The 18,012-nt window shown below is 52.0% G+C and overlaps 1 protein-coding gene across 1 annotated transcript in view; it reads left to right on the forward strand.

Moving 5' to 3' along the window:
- Window positions 1-15,382: 15,382 nt before the first annotated feature.
- The window catches only part of LRRC38 (leucine rich repeat containing 38), a 28,861-nt gene continuing 26,231 nt past the window's right edge, over window positions 15,383-18,012 (forward strand). The window contains exon 1 of the mRNA XM_045546081.1: window positions 15,383-16,094. Coding sequence (XP_045402037.1) covers window positions 15,446-16,094 — 649 coding nt within the window. The 5' untranslated portion in view covers window positions 15,383-15,445. The remainder of the gene's footprint in view (window positions 16,095-18,012) is intronic.

The raw sequence follows: 18,012 nt of genomic DNA on the forward strand, positions 1-18,012 counted from the left end.
GACTAGAACATTCTCTTTCTTACTAAGAAAGCTGACATTGAAGGAGGCTTAAATCTGAGAGCAAATGGACAACCCACAACGGAAACGGACAGGTGTACCTGCCCAGGTATAGGCAGGGCGGGGCCAGCGTGGGCCTCCCCACTCCTAAAGTGGAGTTGCCTCTGGAAACCCCCAGCTGGAAGAAGAACAGCCCCAAAAGGAAGAGAGAGGAGGGGCTGGGTTAGGTGCCCTTGGTCCCCCCAGGTTGCCCCTCTTCCCCTGGGAGGAATGGGTGCCAAGACCAAGGGCAGCTCCCTCCACGTGGCAGGAAATGTGGCCCCCAACAGGAACATCAGCTCTTTGAGGGTCGTGGCTGGCCATGGCCTTGGCCAGTCTGCGTGTTGTGCAGCTCGTTTCTAAACCAGCATCACACCTGCATCTAGCTCAGCACACCATGACATGCATTCTGGTGCTGGGGGACTAGAAAGGAGCATGTCCCCTTTCATCTCCAGCCCCAGACTAGACAGCAATTGTGTCTGTGCCGTCTCCTTCACCTTCTTAGGAGAGGTCTGTCTCTTCTAGCCTGGTTTCTGGGCTTTTGAGATACCAAATTGGGACAATGAGTGGAGAAAATCAGGAAACAGGGCAGGAAAGGACAGAAAAGGTGAGTGGGCTGAGACTTCAGAGAGCGTTGAGAGCAGGGATTTGGAGCCTGGAACAGCTGTGCAGATCTAAGAGAACTGGAGAGAACAGAACAAGAGAGACACAGAGAGAGAGACAAAGGGAGGGAGGGATTTTTGAAAAGCTGCCGTGGTTCATTACTCCGATCCTCTTCAGTGTTGTTCAAGAAGTGCCAACGAAGATTGAATTTATATTTTAACTCCTTTAGGTGACAGGACGGCATTTCTTTGAATTTGACACCATACTCTTTGCATGTATGCCTGGCTTATAATTGGGTTACCCAAGATATTAAAACAACATGCCATTCCAGAGCACCTATAATGTGCCAGGAGCTGTGCTGGGGTCTGATGGTAAGAGGGAGTCACAGTCTCTCACGGGGCTCATGGTTCGGTGCAGGAGACAGACACGTAAGAAAATCTCTGTAGCTCGCGAGGCCGGAGGTGCGTTAGACGTTAAGTACCAAGTGCTAGGAGAACACAGCTAGGGAGCGATTCATGCCATCCTGGGAGCAGGGCAGGCAGGCGGGGTGCTAGGAAGGGAGGATGCAGAGCTGGGAAGAGCATCTCTGTTACATGACAGCAGGGTGAGGAGGGGCAGCAGAGAATGACCAGCATGTTGGTGAGCAGGGCAGAGGGCCGCTGGAGTTTCAGGTGGAAAGACCCAGGCTGAGGTCACATCTGGACACTGAAATCTTTGATCAGTGTTTGCCCTAAGGGCAAAGGTGAGTCCTCAGCAGTTTTTACTTTGATTTTAATATCTTTCTGGATTATCAAATTCCACTTAGAGATAAGCTCTGTTAATATTTGTTCTCTTTTTCTCCCTGTGCATGTCTATAAAATGAAATTGGGACTACACTACGTAAGGTTTTGTAAACAGTTTATTTTCACTTAAGGATATGACTCTTTATGCCACTAAACACTTTTCTAAAATGAGGTTTCTGAAAGCTGTATAGAACTTCACAGTGTGTGCACTCCATCATTTATTTAAGCAGTCTTCTATTGCTGAATATTTCAGGTTGTTTCTAATTTTTTTTTTTTTTTTGCTGTTATAAATAACAGTGCGATGAACATCTTTGTGCACATCTGTGGTCATTAGGAGGCTTTAGGCAAAGACCGTTTCAAGGGCAGAAATGCTGGGTGTGACTTCTGTCGCGGCAGAGCCTGGAGACAGGAGCCTGATCAAGAGAATGAACGTTTTACAACCACTGGAAACGCGAGGCTGCCTCTCCCGGAGCTCAGCTGTAGTCAGCAGGGGAAGAGGACATAGACGCAAGAGAACCACGAAGGAAATCTTCGGGACTGGGTGTCTAGGGGCGTGGGGAAGAGGGCGACGCAGTAGCTTCTAGGGATACATTAATAGCAGCGATGAGGATGAAGACGTTGAGAACTAACCTTTCCCGCGTGCCATTCTAAGCTTTTATGATTCCTTCTAGTCCTCACACCACCCTCTGAAGGAGGGACTGTAATTCCCATTTTAGAGATGAAAAGAACGAGGCACAGAACATGCTATGGTTTGGATATTTGTCCCCTCCACAACTCATGTTGAAATTTAATCCCCGGTGTGGCAGTATTGGCAGGTGGGTCACGAGGGCTCTGTCCTCAGGAATGGATTCATCCATTGGTGGGCTGATGGAATAATCGGTTATCATGGGAGAAGAACTGGTGGCTTTATAAGAAAAGGGACATAGACCTGAGCTAGCACATGAATGCACCTGGCCTCCCCCGCCCCCCGCCATGTGACTTTACAGAGAGTCGCCACCAGACTCAGCCCCTTCACCGAGGGCTTCCCAGCCTCCGTAACTGTAAGAGATACATTTTTCTTCATAAATTACCCAGCATCAGCTATTCTATTATAAGCAATGGAAATCAGACTAAGAACATTTAAGTAACTTGAGCCAAGATCCTATAGTTGATAAGTGACAAAGCTGGGATTCGAACCCAGCAAGGTGGCCATGTCACCTTCAGGCTCAGTGCTGGGCACACAGTCCCTTTCTGGCCCTCCTCGCTTGGACTCCGGGATGACGGCTGACGGTCCTGCTGGCACGAGAGGGGAGGCAAAGGGAAGAGTAGTTCTGTGGCCATTTTGTCCCCCAAATGGAGCAGAAACTCCCAGCGGCCCTGACCCACCCCGCGGGATACCTATTTGTCCTCCCGGAGCTCAGTGCTCCGCTGGGCAGGGTGCTCGCACAGCAGGTGTTAGGTAAATATTTGTCCAACGAGTAGATGGCCCCTTGGACCAATGAGGGACTCTGCAGAGGTGGGGTGTTGCTGGGGGACAACGACAGGTGACTGGGTCCAGCCAGGCTGCCTCCTGCAGGGTTGGCGGGGGTCCACGTGCATCCACTCAGCACCACTGGACCAGAAAGCTCAGGATGCAGCAGTGGGAGGCTGCTCCGCCCGGCTGCCCCCAGGCTGTCACTCTCACAGTGATGGTGGCCTGGATGAGAAGTCACGGAGGGAAAATGCAGTGATGGTCACACAACTCCATACATTTATTAAAATTCACTGAAGTGACTGATAAGTGACAGCTAATAGATGGGCACACACAGGCACAAAACGATATAAGGGACATGAGAAACCAAGAATGGGGAGGGGGGATAAAACCTTACCTGTTGGGTACAATGAACACTATTCCGGTGACAGGCACACCAAAGCCCTGAGCTAAGCATGATACAAGATATTGGGGGCTGGGTGCTCCTGGGTGCCCCTTGAGGTCACCACATTTTCGATGACCACCTGCCTCACCTATACGTAAGGCTAACAGCCCCCCGCCCCAGCAGAGAGGAGGTTAGGACGGAAGGAGGAAGGGAAACGCACAGGGAGACGCTGGAAGCTGGTTGTCAAAATAGTAATTAAGGGAGTGCAAGTGTTTTTGTTACACGGATAGCTCATATATGCTTAGCTCAGGGCTTCGGTGTGCCCGTCACCGGAATAGTGTTCTTTGTACCCAACAGGTAAGTTTTTATCCCCCCTCCCCCTTCTTGGCTTCTCATGTCCCTTATATCGTTTTGTGCCCGTGTGTGCCCATCTATTAGCTGGCACTTATCAGTCACTACAGTGATTTTTAATAAATGCATAGAGTTGTGTGACCATCACTGCAATCCAGCTTTAGAACATTTTCATCACCCCAGAAAGTTCCCTCATGCTCAGGTGCAGTTAATCCCCACCCCCACTCCCTGCCTCAGGCAGGCCTGCTTTCTGTCACCGTAGATTTGCCTTTTCCAAATATTTCACATACACGGAATTGTACAATACGTAGCCTTTCCCAACTGGCTTCTTTCACTTAGCACCATGAGTTTAAAAAAAAAAATTTGTTTAGAGATGGGGTCTTGCTCTGTTGCCCAACCTGGAGTGCAGTGGTGTGATCATAGCTCACTGCAGCCTTGAATTTCTGGGCTCAAGCGAACCTCCTGCCTCAGCCTCCCCAGTTGATGGGACTGGACATGCCTGCTACCATGCCTGGCTTGCACCATGTCCTCTAGGTCCAGCCATGTTGTAACATGTATCAGTAGCTCTTTTTGTTGCTGTATAGTATTCCATTGCATGGATATACCACAGCTGTTTTACCCATTCACCAGTTGAAGGGCATTTGGGCTGTTCCCAGTTTCTGGCTATTATAAATCATGCTGCTGGGAGCCTTAGGCTGGATGCTTTGGGGGGGGGGGCTGATGCTTCCCTTTCTCCTGGAAGACTCTCAGAAGTGCTGGGTGAAGTCATCTCTACCTTGAATTGCTGGGAGCATCTTCTAGAACTGGTTCTCCTTCCAATTCCATCCCTATGCAGCCTCCAGAGTCAGCTCACTAAAATGCACACCCGATTATATCAGAATAAAATCTTTCAAGATCTCAGAATAAAGTGTAGTTTCCTGACCATGCAAAATACAGTGGCCTTCCCAGTGAAGCCTGGCCTCTCTTCAGTCCCATCTGTCATCTTGGGGATCAGGCTGGCCCAAGGTTGTCCTTGTATCCTCAATGTTCCAGTTCATATGTTTGGAATCCATTTATTTTTATTTATTTATTTTTTAGAGATGGGGTCTTGCTCTGTTGCCCAGGCTGGAGTGCAATGGTGAGATCATAGCTCACTGCAGTCTCAAAAACTCCTAGGCTCAGGTGACCCTCCTCCCTCAGCCCCTGAAATCTCTGGGAATACAGGCATGAACCACCATGTCTGGCTAATTTTTTTTTTTAATTTAAAATTTTTTTCTAGAAATGGGGTCTCACCATGGTGCCCAGGCTGGTCTCAAACTCCTGGCCTCAAGCGATCCTCCCACCTCAGCCTCCCAGAGTGTTGGGATTACAGGTGTGAGGCACCATGCCTGTCCTGGAATTCATTTAGAAGGTGCTCTGTAGGTATTGGTGGATGAATGAGTAGAAATTGGAGCTCTGTGATCAGAGCTTTTAAAATGCTCTGATTTTAAACAGAGCCAACACCCGGGCATTAGCTCCCCAGACCCTGGGACAGCTGCAAAAGAAGGTCAAAAACTAGCGTGGACTAGGAACTGGGAAACCTGTGTTATTTTCTGGCATTGATTTTAAAAGTTTAGCGAGCCTTTCTCAAATGTTCATTGTCAAATTTATGAAGCATTTTATGTTGTTAGACCTCTATGCCTTAAGTATGCAGTTCTCTCTGGAACATATTTTCCCTACCTGGAACAGATTCCTCATCTGCTCAGAGAACTCCTATTCATGTTTCAAAACCTTGGTCAGTTATCACCTCTTCTGTGATACTTTCTCTGATCCCTTCTACCAGATAGAATTATTATTTCCTTCCTCTTCTGTACTGCTATATTTTATATTAATACATACTTTTGTCATCATATGTTTTAGAAAATTATTTGTTTATATGTCTGCATACCACACTAAGCTACTTGTCAAGGTATCCCAGGGAGCCACATTCCATTTGCCCTTTTATCCCAGTTTCTTGGCATATAGGAGTGCAATACAGTTTATTTTTTAACTGAACTGAACATTTCTAAGCCTCAAGTTCCCCTCTCATCAAAGCGGGATGACAACACCTGCCCCAGCTACCTGAAAGGGTTTTCTTTAATGAGAGTAAAATGACTCATAAATAAAAATACCTTGATCAAGGCACGAGACGCTCCATGAAGGTCAAGTCCAGTAAACTCTTGCTTGGCCAAAGCACCTGGCTACTCAGCTGGACACAAGTTGACCTTATTTGGTTCAGGAAGTGCTTGAGGCTCTCCCAAGCCTTCCTCACTGTCACCGTGAGCACAGGTCTAATGGGGTCAGTTGAGGACAGTGATCAAGAGCTGATGGCTCTGTCTAAAAACGTGAGCCCATCAACTCCCCAGCCCAGCTTTGTTTTTCCTCATCGCATTTATTGCTTTCTGACATCATCCACCATATTCATTTGCTTTGTGGATGTCATTCCATGGCAAAGGCTGCTTGTTGCCCACCCCAATCCATCCCCGCTTCCTCCTTGGCCCCTGGCCAGTCCCTGTTCCCTGCCCCTCTTGAAGTCAGATATGGCCACAGGCCTACGTTTCCACGCACAGGAAACAGGAATGGCGGCTGCTCCTCCCAGGCCTGGGCTTTAGCATGCGGGGTGCAGCCCCTCCAGACTCCCTTCCACCTGCCTGCTGCTACACGGACGTGGCAGCAGCCCAGCCTCACCTAAGCAGGTGAAGACAGTGTTCCGGGTGTCTAGAGCAACGACATGGAAGGAACCTGGGTTTTCTGCACGACCATGTGGTTCAAGCAGGACTGGTCACCAGCCTGGGACACACGCCTTGAATTGCCACTCAGGAGAGAAGTTCATTTCTTTGTTTAATAGATTTTGGGGTCTTTTTGTTCCCACAACCCAATCTTACCCTAACTAATGCACATTAATGCTTTGTGACAACTGAGACTTTGTCTTTTCATTCACTGCAGTGTTCCTAGTGCTTAGAATAATGTCTGGCTCATAGTAGGTGCTTAAACTAATATCTGCTACAGAAATAAATGGAGCCAGAATGCCCGTGTGTGAACCACTGACAAGCCATGTGGCATTAACTCCGTGGACCTGTTCCCTCGCCCTTAAAATGGGGACAATAATTGGACCTACCTTTTGGATTACTGAGAAGATGAAGATAACATATTCAAAGCTCACAGAGAAGTGCTTGACACATAAGTGCTCAGTGTTAGATATTATTATTACTATCATTATTGTTGCATAAATGTCATGTTTTCTGCAGCCTCTGGGGTCTTCAGTAATACTTATAATGATTTCATGCTAATTTAGAGGAATCTACAGGGAAGAAGCAGTCACAGTTGCTTGGATTGTCAGTGTATTTACTTCTCTATTGGTTGGCATAGGTGAAGTGGCTTTACCTATTAATTGTTTCAAGAACTCAAGGAGATGACTTTGGGAACACATGCAAATTTATGCAAATCATACATGCTTCTGCATTTCCTAGAAAGAATCCTTTTACCATTCCACCTTGGGGTTGGGTCAGGGTTCTAGTCTGCTCTCTCAGAAAGACTCATCCGGAAGGAGGTGGTGTGTGCACGTGGGTGTGTGTGCACGTCTGCAATATGGGGCTGGGGGAGGACAGAGGCTAGTTGTGACAGCTTAAATACTGTTCAGCAGTCAGATATGTGTGTCTGATCGAAAATAAATTTTACAATTCCAGGCTCTGAGGCCCTATTCCAATCAGTCAGTCCATCCCATCAACAGCCACCTACTAACCCCCCATCATTACTAGCCCTGCGCTTAGGCCACAGAGCTGCAAAGGGGGCACAGGAAACTTGTTCTTGGGTTTGAAACCTCACATATCCTTGGGGCTCCTCGGCTGTGTCAAGGTGAGTAACCGGGACCCGCTGGAGGCTGGGTTTCTGTAAAATGGGCACAATAATGCTTGCCCCCCCCCACCCTGACAATGGCTCTGAGGATCACTTGAAATGACAGTGCAGAGGGGCTTTGCAGTTCTGCAAATAGTCAACAAGAGTGCTCAGGATCAGGGAGGCCACGAGCAAGGAGAGGAAGTCACGAGACCACCACGCAGCCTGCAGTCCTTGTGTGGCTGCACTGACAGTTCCGCAGCGAAACTGCAGAGACCTGTCTAATTATGTTCCCGTGGCAGGGTCATTTGCTCACACGTGCACGCACTCATTCACTCATTCGGCAGAGACACATCAAGCACCTGCTCTGTGCTGAATTCCAGCATCTAAAGATGACAAAGACATGATCTTTGCTCAGGGGACCTTTTCCTGCCGTCCTTGTTCACAAGAACCTCTTTCTTCTCATGCCAGAGCTCAGTCATGATTCAGGAAGAGAGACAAACATGTAACCAATAAACACCACACCACATGCAAGGGACAGTCACAGAAGCCCGGACAGCAAGAGGCACAAACAAGGAAATATTTGGCTGTACCGGGACGGAGGAATGTGTGGTGGCTCTAGGGGTGGGGGTAGGGGGGCCCTGCCTGCTGGCCCAGCAGGGGGAGTGCTGTGCACCAGGGTACAGGAGCATGAGCCGCATGGCCGCGTGCTCCAAGATCTGACGTGGAAAATGTGGTAAATGGCATCGAGATGTGCCTTTCTCTGATCATCCCAGCCCAGACATCCCTGATTCCTCCGAATGCCGGTGGCATTTATTAACCTGTGGACTTGTTTGGCAGTTGTTGTGTAGAGCGAGTCCTTGCTGCCTGTATCCCATCTCTTCAAGGGAACTGTGAGTCACCCAAGAGCTGAGGCTGTCTACTCCGTGTCCGTCTTCCCGGGCCCAGCTCCACACCTTCCTTTCGAATATTAAGCAGGCAGCAGACTTTTTTGCTGGAGGCGTCCCAAGGGATGAAAATGTTCCCACCTTCGGATGCTGCTATTTACCGAGCACCCCTCAGAGGTTGCACCAGTTGTTAATTTGTACATTATCACATTTAATCCTCACAATAGCCCCATGAGGTAGACAGTATGAGTCCCCATTCTACAGATGAACCAACTGAGGCTTAGAGAGATTACTTCACTTGCAGAAGAGGAGCGGCTGAGAAGTGACAGAACCAGGATTTGAATGCAGGTGACGGGGCCAAGGGCCGATGTTTTTAGCTTTGACTCCCCCCAAATGCACTACTCCTGTTTCAGTATACTGAATAAAACTGTAGGAATCTGAGCTTTATAGACCACGTGGAAGGCCTGAGCTCTAACCAAATAGTGGTTATTTCTTCTTACGGCTGCCCCAGGCCCCTAGAGCATGAGGCTATCCTGGCCCCATCCTTGTACCCTCAGACCTAACGCAGCACTTACTCAAACCATTCAGGGTAATCCTGGAAGGACTCCCTGGAGGACGCCAAGTTTCCTTATGTAAACTTGGAACGTGGTGAGAGGCAAGGCAGGAAGAGGGTCTGTATGAAAGCTCGAAGGTAGACGTGATGACATCATTCATGGGGCACTGTGCACTTTTGATGGAGTGAAGAGGAACGAGGCACCCAGGCTACTGCAGGGGTGCAGCCAGAGTGCTTCATGCTTCCTGTATAAACTCCCTTCCTCCCACAGGACCAGAGCTAAGGCCCTCTTTGCAGGGATGAAGCCCTGGCTCCAACAGAAAAGGTAACCGTGTCTCCAGGAGAGACCCCACTGCAAGACATTGAGAAACTGGTAACCTACTTGACAACCATCATCTGTAGGTGGCAATTAGTTAATTAATCAAATCTTTCTTGAGTGCCTATCACATTCTGGGGCTGATTCCAGGAACTGGGATAAAGCATTGGGCCTCACGGAGGTTCCATCTTAGCGGGGGAAGGTAGAGAGGGTAGTGAGCAAACCAGCAAGCCAGGTAAGTCAGGCGGTGATAAGTGCTGTGAAGATAATCGAACAGGCAAGTGACTTGGGAGGCAAGGCAGAGTGACAGGGGAAGATGGGGAGGTCAGTGAAGACCAGTTTTGGGAGGTGACATTTGGGTTGAGATGACCCAAATGACCAAGTGGCACCAACCATGCCAAGAGCTGGGGAGGAAGTAGCCCAGGTGGAAGGAATGGCAAGGCAAAGGTGCTGCAGTGGACACGAGTATGAGGAATTAGATGTATGAAAAGACCAGAGGGGCTGGAGAGAAGAAAGCCAAGAGAGGAGGGGTCTGAAATGGGGTGGGAGAGGCACGTGGGGCCTGGTAGGCTTTTATTCCAAGTGTATTAGTCAGCTCTTGCTGTGTAACAAATTACTCCCACATTTAGCACATTCTTAATCCCATCGTTTCTGTGCTCCAGGAGTCTGGACAGGCCTTTTCTGGGTCCTCTCATCCTGGGTGTCTCACAGTTTGCAGTCAAGGTGTTGGCTGGGCCGAAGTCACCTCCAGGTTCATCTGAGGAAGGCCCTGCTTCAAGCTCATGTGTTGTTGGCAGGATTCAGTTCCTCACAGGTTGTCCATCTGAGGCCCCACTGTTCCTTGCCGTGAGGGCCAGGCCAACACGGTGGCTTGCTGCATCAAACTGTGCCAGCCCAGGAGGCAACAGAGTCTGCGAGTGAGATGGAAGTCCCCATCTTTTGTAACCTGATTGCAGAATTGGCACCCATCACCTCTGCTCTGTTCTATTTGTTAGAAGCAAGTTGCAAGCCCCATCCCTGCTCAAGGAATACCTGGATCTGGGGATCCTTGGGGGTCACCTTCACAGGAAGCCCTTGGGGGTATCTAAGCAGGGTCGGGGTCACTTTGGCTTCCTTGGGTATTGGAAGTGTGAGCAGGGGATGAGCAACATGGCCAGTCAGGGGGCTGCTCTAAGGGGCAGTGCTGGTTTGGACCAAGGAGGTAGTGGTGGAGACACAGAGCGGTGGGGCCAAGGGGCCTTGCCAATGGATGGGGACAGGGGCAGGTGAAGAGGAACGGGGGATGACTACTGGGCTTGCCATGACATGTGCCTCCTGCCTGTGTGTGGGCTGACGGTGCCTTGGATTCTCGTTTTCCTCCTCTTGGGACAGACAGGGTGGCACAATCCCCGCCCTTCCCCAGCCCTACTCAAGGTCATGCATTTGCTGGAGGGCTGGCCAGCTCTAGGAGCTCTGACTGTGAGCAGAGAATGGATGTCTCCTTGTGCTGGGCTGAGGGACTGACCCCACATCCGTGGTCTCATGAGTGTGCCCACGCTCAGACCAATGAAGCCAGCAAGCCATGGGGCAGGGGAAGCTGCTCACCCACAACCATGCTCACAAAGTCAGCCAGAGCCAGGGAGGGCTCAGGCGTGTGCGTGTGGGTGTGTACACGTGGAGTAGGGAATGGTTCAGGGCAGGGAGAGTTACTAAAACTGACCCTACATTGTTAGGGCATCACTAACAAACTCCAGAGAGACAGACACTTAAATTCTTTACTGGGGCCAGTGTGGTGGCTCACACCTGTAATCCTAGCACTCTGGGAGGCCGAGATGGGAGGATCGCTTGAGCTCAGGAGTTTGAGACCAGCCTGAGCAAGAGTGAGACCCCGTCTCTAAAAAAAAAAATAATAAAAAAATAAAAATAATAAATTCTTTACCTGAAGAATATCCACCTACATGAAACTTATTTGCTACATATATAAAGAGAGAAATAGATCATCATGTGGTTACCATTTATTGTGTCACTACTGTGCGTCAGTCTCACTGCGAAGCCCTTGACAGACAGCCCATTTCACCATCATTAACAACCCAGTAATGTTGACACTAGTATTATCCCATTTCCTAGATAGGAAAACTGAGGCTTAGAGAAGTTAAGTAACTAGTCCAAGACAACACAATCAGGATCGGACCCAGGTCTGTCTGACTCCAAACCTACGTTCCCACCTGCTACTATGACCTTGCCTCCTACTTAGGCTGGAGAAGATTCATTTCTGGCTTCCAGAGGTGAAACTCCAGAGGCAGGAGTTTATTTATTTGTTTACTTAGAGACAGCGTCTCGCTCTGTCACCCAGACTGGAGTACAGTGTCAGGATCATAGCTCACCGCAGCCTCAAATTCCTGGGCTCAAGTGACTGGCAGGAGCTTTTGTTCTACAATGTAGGTCCATCCTGGCGAGAGAGGAGTAAAGAAACCGCTGCGTTGAGAGCAGGTGCTCAGTTCAGACCAGTGGCAGCAGCAGGCGGTGCCCCCTGGTGGTGATGGTGAGGAAGGGCAGCGGGATGGGAACCCTGAGTTGCTTGGGTTTGGCCAGTGAGTGGGGGACAGAGACACAGCAGTGTCTCCAGAGAAGAGAGCAGGTTCCATCAAGTCAGGCTGCCCCAAGCAAAGGGCTAGAGCCTGTCTCCTTTCCTGGAGCCCATGAGATGTCCTCGTGCCTTCTGCCCACGGCAGCCAGGCGCTAAGCAGAGGCCATACATGCCAGTCATCCAAATGACATCACCAAACGCCAGCTGCACTCTTATCATGCAAACCTAGCATGTGTGCCTAAATTCATACCCCTGCACCTAACATAGTGGCATCATGTCATTTACAGTCTGAGGCCAGGCCTCAGGCTAATACAGAGATAAGTCTGGTAACCAAAGGGGGAAACTCTCATTACTGGATACTGGATTGATCGGTTGATTTGATTTCCCTTACAGGAGCCAGGCCTCATATAGGGGATGCCCTGGGGACCACCATTCACATAGCTCCAGGGGCCACCTCACCGGGAATCAGATGAGGATGGGAAGTGAGACAAGACAGGAAGTTCTTTTTAGCTGAGGAGCACAGAGGGGGGTGAGGATTCTGCTGGGAGAGCTGGGGACGGTATGACGTCAGGTTTTAAAACATGGGGATACCTCGGGTGTTTACCACACCTCTGTTTTGAGCCTCTTGAATGTGAATTATGAAATGTATTGACACTAGAATAAACACAGAAACAGAGTTGACAAACGGAATCTGGTGAGTTTCTCGCAGGTACCTGCAGCATTCATCCTGGAGTGGTAAGAGGCTCCTTTCCTGGGGAGGGAGCAGGGCAAGTGGGTGAAGGGCACAGGTGGGACTGAGAATCCCTGTGTTCTATTTCCAGCTCCTATCCCTGACTCATGGTGTGACCTTGCTAAGGTCACTGCTCTGTTTTATTTGCTGGGGGAGAATCAGAGAATCAAAGTTTGCATTTTCCCCAAGGGAGGGGAATCCTGGAATATGGGGGACAGCCCTACTCCCACAACCCCCAGCCATGTCTGGTCCTGCTGCTATTAATGAAAAAAATGCTTAGATTTGGATCTAAGGAACTTTGGGGGACACTCAAAGCAGCAAGTAGTTCCTGCCATGGCAAGACTTAGTATAAAAGTAGACTTAGGGCTACTTTTATAACATACGCAGTGTTTCTCCAAACACTTTTCCAATCCTGTTCCCATACAAATATCCCCCAGGTGGCCCTCACACGAGAGGTGGTTTCTCTTAGTGTCAGGATGAGGAAATCAAGGCTAGGAGTGGTATTCTTAACTGGTTCATTACCAGGAGCCCTTTTTATTTAACTACCACGAATCCCCCTGTTTTGCAAGCCCTTGTCTGCTAAATACTCTGCATTTATTCGGCACAAATTTATCTCTGTTTTCATTAATTAAAGTCACCCGTTCAAGTTTCTGCTTGACATAAAAGAACAAGTGCTACCACTGAGTTCACTGTCAAGAATTGCAGCATTTACTCTGAGTGACATCCTCAAACATAAAGGCCCAATTTGCACCAGACTTTTTGAAATTTTGAAAAGACTTTATCTTCAAGAGACCCAGGGACCTAGGCTGGGAGGTCCCCAGGAAGATCAAATAAGCCATGAAAGATTCTGTGGCCAGTGCTGGGGCCAGGACCAGATCTGGGGTCTTGGCTTGTAGACCAGTGCGCGTGCCAATCAGACCGCTTGGCAGGGACAGCTGTGTGCAAACTCTGACATGCAGACACACGGGCGCACACGTGCAAGATGGCATCCCACCCAAACGCAGGTGTCATGAAGCAGTGACACTAAGGGCTCAAACAAGTACTGGAATGAGCAGCCAGCACCATGCCTGAGACTGAAAAAGTGCAACAGATCGTCTCAGAGTGATTTTGCAGGGTTGTAAGGGTGGAGGATGTGTTTATTCTGCCACCTGCCTGCGCTTTGTGTGACTTCAATAATTTATGCATCCTTTATGTAGGCTGAGGCATTTTTCACCCACTCTGGGAGCATTCAGACCATTCCCCCAGCACCTGCCTCTTCAAGAGCATGAGATCCAAGTGGGGTTTGAACCCTGGAAGCTGGGATGGCAACAACAAACGGGCCCCTGGGTGAGTGGGGACAGAGACCGGGAACTTTGGAGGTCTGGCTTGGTGGCCTGGGATATAAGCACGGAAAGAGCTGCAGTGTCTCAAATCTTCCCCCGGGACTCCCCCTGCCCTTCCCTGGGCTCCTGAAAATACTCTTCTGTGTTGAACCCTTGGCTCCATCCCAGAGGCTCAGTGTTTTGATCCCATGGCTCAGAGGCATCAAGACTGCCTGTACCTTTGGAGAAGCCTGGGGGCTTAGCTTTGTGGCTTCAGAATCTGTGGCTCCACCAATCCCCAGCAGGGCTGGGGGGCCAGGGTAGGGTCTCTGAGGGCCTGTTGCCCAACAGCTGTTCCCTGGGTTATTTCGGTCCAGTGGGAGCTTATTAATTCCAGGGTGTTTGGACCAAAATAGCCAATAGCAGGACAATCTCTTGGTGGCTCTGGGGGGACCTCCCCAGAGAGAAGTTTCTAAAATGGGCTGGTGCAGAGGGAAAGGAGTTTGGCTTGGGGGTTGGTGAAGAGGGAATCCTCCTGCCAGTGTCTGAGGCTAACCTCACCCACTCCCTGCAGTCTTTTTATTTCAGGCTTGGCACCGCCCCGACCACCTGCCTAGGCCATAAAAGCTGGGGGTTTGATGGGGGAGGGAAGGAAAAGATAATTTTAGAACTCTGGTCCTCCTCCGAAGTTGGAAAGGTACACATTACCCCTTCCCATTTCACAGATAGGGTTAATCTGGTCCAGAGAGGCAGAGGCACCAGTCTAGGCCACACAGCTCAGAACTCAGGCCCGGTGACCCCAGGCACAGTGCAACCAGCTGGGCCTCTGTCAGACCAGCAGCTGATCTCTGCCCGGTGGATGCCAGTTCCGTGGAGAGGCCGGGACCAGCATGGAAAGTGCTGACTGGCCCTGGCCTTCCTTGGAGCCACAGCGGGGCCCTGGCAGCTGCCAGTCTTGCTCACCCTCCCACCTCACTAAGATGGGTCAAGTGAGGGCGGGGGAGGGGAGAGGGAAGACCAGCCACTCTCTCTCCCTGGAGCCCCGCCCAAAGTCGGGTCAGCAGCCCCTGGCTCGCCCCGAGAGCCTGTGGGGATTATCCCTGGAGCAGAGTCAGAGTGACCCGGGTCCCACTCCTTTTGGCAACAGGGGGTGGCGCGCGGGGAGTGCGCTTTGGCAGCGGGCTGGCACGGGGGTGCGGGGCGTACGTCCCGGACACGCCCTATGGAAACCGCTCTGGGGTTCGGTCACTGAACTTAGACGTCAAGTGCCGCCGGCCGAGTCCGCGCGGCAGGTCTTATCTTCTGGTCTCGGAAATAAGCTGCCCGGGTCGGGTTGCGTTTGGCGACGGCCACTCAGCCACCCCTACCGCTCCCGCCTCTCCCCGGGATTTTCCAGCGGGTTAATTTCCTGTCCGGGTAAATCCTTTCGCGAGTCCCTCGCCCCTCCCTCCCCGCCTCTCCGCTGTCTGTCCCGGCCGCCCGGGCTCCCCGAGTCTGTCCGCGCCGCGCTCCGTCGCCCCCGCGCGCCCGGGCGCACGCCCTTCTCGCCCGGGCCGCCCTCCGGCTCCCCGCGCCCGGCAGCCGGGGCCCCGCCGCGCCGCCCCGCTCAGAGAGCCGCGTCCGCGTCGCCGCGGCCAGCGCGGGCCCCCAGGCCATGCGCCCCCGCGCCGCCCCCCGAGTCCCCGCCTGCGCCGCGGCGGCGCTCGGGCTCGGCAGCCTCCTCCTGCTGCTGCCGCTCGCGCCCGGGCACGCGTGCCCCGCGGGCTGCGCCTGCACCGACCCGCACACCGTGGACTGCCGCGACCGCGGGCTGCCCAGCGTGCCCGACCCCTTCCCCCTGGACGTGCGCAAGCTGCTGGTGGCCGGCAACCGCATCCAGCAGATCCCCGAGGACTTCTTCATCTTCTACGGCGACCTGGTGTACCTGGACTTCAGGAACAACTCGCTGCGCTCGCTAGAGGAGGGCACGTTCAGCGGCTCGGCCAAGCTCGCGTTCCTCGACCTCAGCTACAACAACCTGACCCAGCTGGGCGCCGGCGCCTTCCGCTCCGCGGGGAGGCTGGTCAAGCTGAGCCTGGCCAACAACAACCTGGCGGGCGTGCACGAGGCCGCCTTCGAGACCCTGGAGTCGCTGCAGGTGCTGGAGCTGAACGACAACAACCTGCGCAGCCTCAGCGTGGCCGCCCTGGCTGCGCTGCCCGCGCTGCGCACCCTGCGTCTGGACGGGAACCCCTGGCTCTGCGACTGCGACTTCGCCCACCTCTTCTCCTGGATCCAGGAGAACGCGTCCAAACTGCCCAAAGGTGAGCGGGCCGGCTGGGCTGGGGGGAGGGAGCAGGGACAGGCCACCACTGTCCTGCATCTCGGCGTGAGGAGCCCTGGCCAGCCCCTGGGGTGGAGGGCGGAGCTCAGGTTGAGTCTGGAAGAGGAGGCTTGGGGGCTCCCATCTAGCGCCCTGGGTGAGAGTTGCGCCTGGTAGCTCTGGAAGGTTCCCAGCCTGAACTTTTCCTGGGTCTCTGCTGGAGAGGGTCGTGGAAAGGACACATCTGGAATTCTTTGGAGTTTCTGGGCCCTCAGGCCATACTTTTTTCCCCGTTTCTCCAATAACTCACTTTTCCAAGTCAGGGACCTTTCAGTTCTTGGGAGTGACCAGGATCATCTCACCGGACTTTGAGTCCTAGGACTGGTGGCTGCGGGTTACTGATGGGTCCCTCCTAAGTGGAGAGCACCCTACTGTGCGGGAAAGGCCCCATTCTCAGTGCTGTGTAGGGACGGGGAGAGCCAGTCAGCCGCTTGTCAGGGCTCCTGGGCAGCGTCTGGGGCCTGCGCTGGTCTCTCAGCTTCTCAGATCCGGTTTGCTCTTCTGTCTAAAAGGGAAGGAATAATCCCTGTAGGGGTAGCGACAGCCCGATAAGATCCAGTGATGCAGTAATGATTAATAGTTCTGGGGCTTTCAGTCCAGATGGGAAAAAGCTGAGCAAAAATGTTGCGGCTGGTGCCCCTTTTAATTCCCTGGCGTACCCTTCCAGGGGTGGCATAGACATACATACCCACTGGTGGACAGGAACACAGGGCACGGGGAGTTAGGGGGCCCGTGCAGGCCAGCAGGAAGGAAGCAAAGGCCCAGCTGAGAAGGAGGGGACCGCAGCATCCAAAGGGAGGAGCACCTGGACAGGGGCCGGTGGGTGTCCTTCCCCCAGTGGCCTTCCGCTGTGAGCCTGTGAGCGCCAGTGCCCGCAGTGAGCCCCCAGAGCTGGACCCCGCCTCCCACCTTGCTACCAAGGCTGCGGCAGAGTTGGAACAAGAGCTGTAAGGTGCACATTATGAAAGGTTATGTACCTGCAGGTTTAGCTTCAGTGTTTCTTTCTCTTCATTTACTGAGAAGTCAAGGATGCTCCTCATCTATGTGCCGAATTCCTGTGTCCCCTTCTTCACTTTAAGTACATACTCCACGTGGGGGGCAGTCACTTCTCAGCAGATGCAGGAAGCCCCTGACCTGGCACTTTTAGCCCAGGCTGGTTCTACCACGTGAGCAGTTCCTAAAGCAATCTGGCCTGCAAGGTGCAGAGTCCCCCAGCTTTAAACTTTGTCCTCATTCACTTGCCTGGCTCCCCAGACCTCCCCACCATAACCTGTCCCTGAGACAGGAGCGCCTGGATGAAGACCTCACCGAGGGACCGTCGTATGCCCTGGTTCTGATTGTTCCTGCCTTTGCTTTTTGGCGAGGTTGGCATCAGTCACCCCTTTGCTGGTTGGGTTGGTGTAATTGGCTGCCACTGTTTTCTGGATGAAGGAGTGGTGTTAGGAACAGAAGCTGCGGGTTTCAGTCTCAGTTCTGTTATGGGTGGCCGTGACCTTGAACAGGCCACTTAGCCTGTCTGGCCCTCAGTTTCTTCATCTCCAGATTTGACTGTAGATGTGAGTTGGCCTCTGAGATCTCCACAGAGCCCTGGATGTGGAGTCTGAAGACGTGTGTTTGAGTCCTGACTTAAAATCTGGGGGACTCTGGATAGGTCACTTCACTTTTTGGAGTTGCACCTTCCCTATGTGTGCAGTCGGGACATGGGTGATGCCGCTTCGTCCGTCTGACTGGGTGGCTGTCAGGATCAAGACGAGGTGATGTGGCTGAAAGTAATAGGCAGTATGAATGTAGCGTGTTTCTCCTCCTGTTGTCCATGATATTGGGAAGAAAACAGACACCAGCTGGGGGGCAGATGGACA

Source organism: Lemur catta, chromosome 3, assembly GCF_020740605.2.
Source record: "Lemur catta isolate mLemCat1 chromosome 3, mLemCat1.pri, whole genome shotgun sequence".
NCBI classification, from domain to species: Eukaryota; Metazoa; Chordata; class Mammalia; order Primates; family Lemuridae; genus Lemur; species Lemur catta.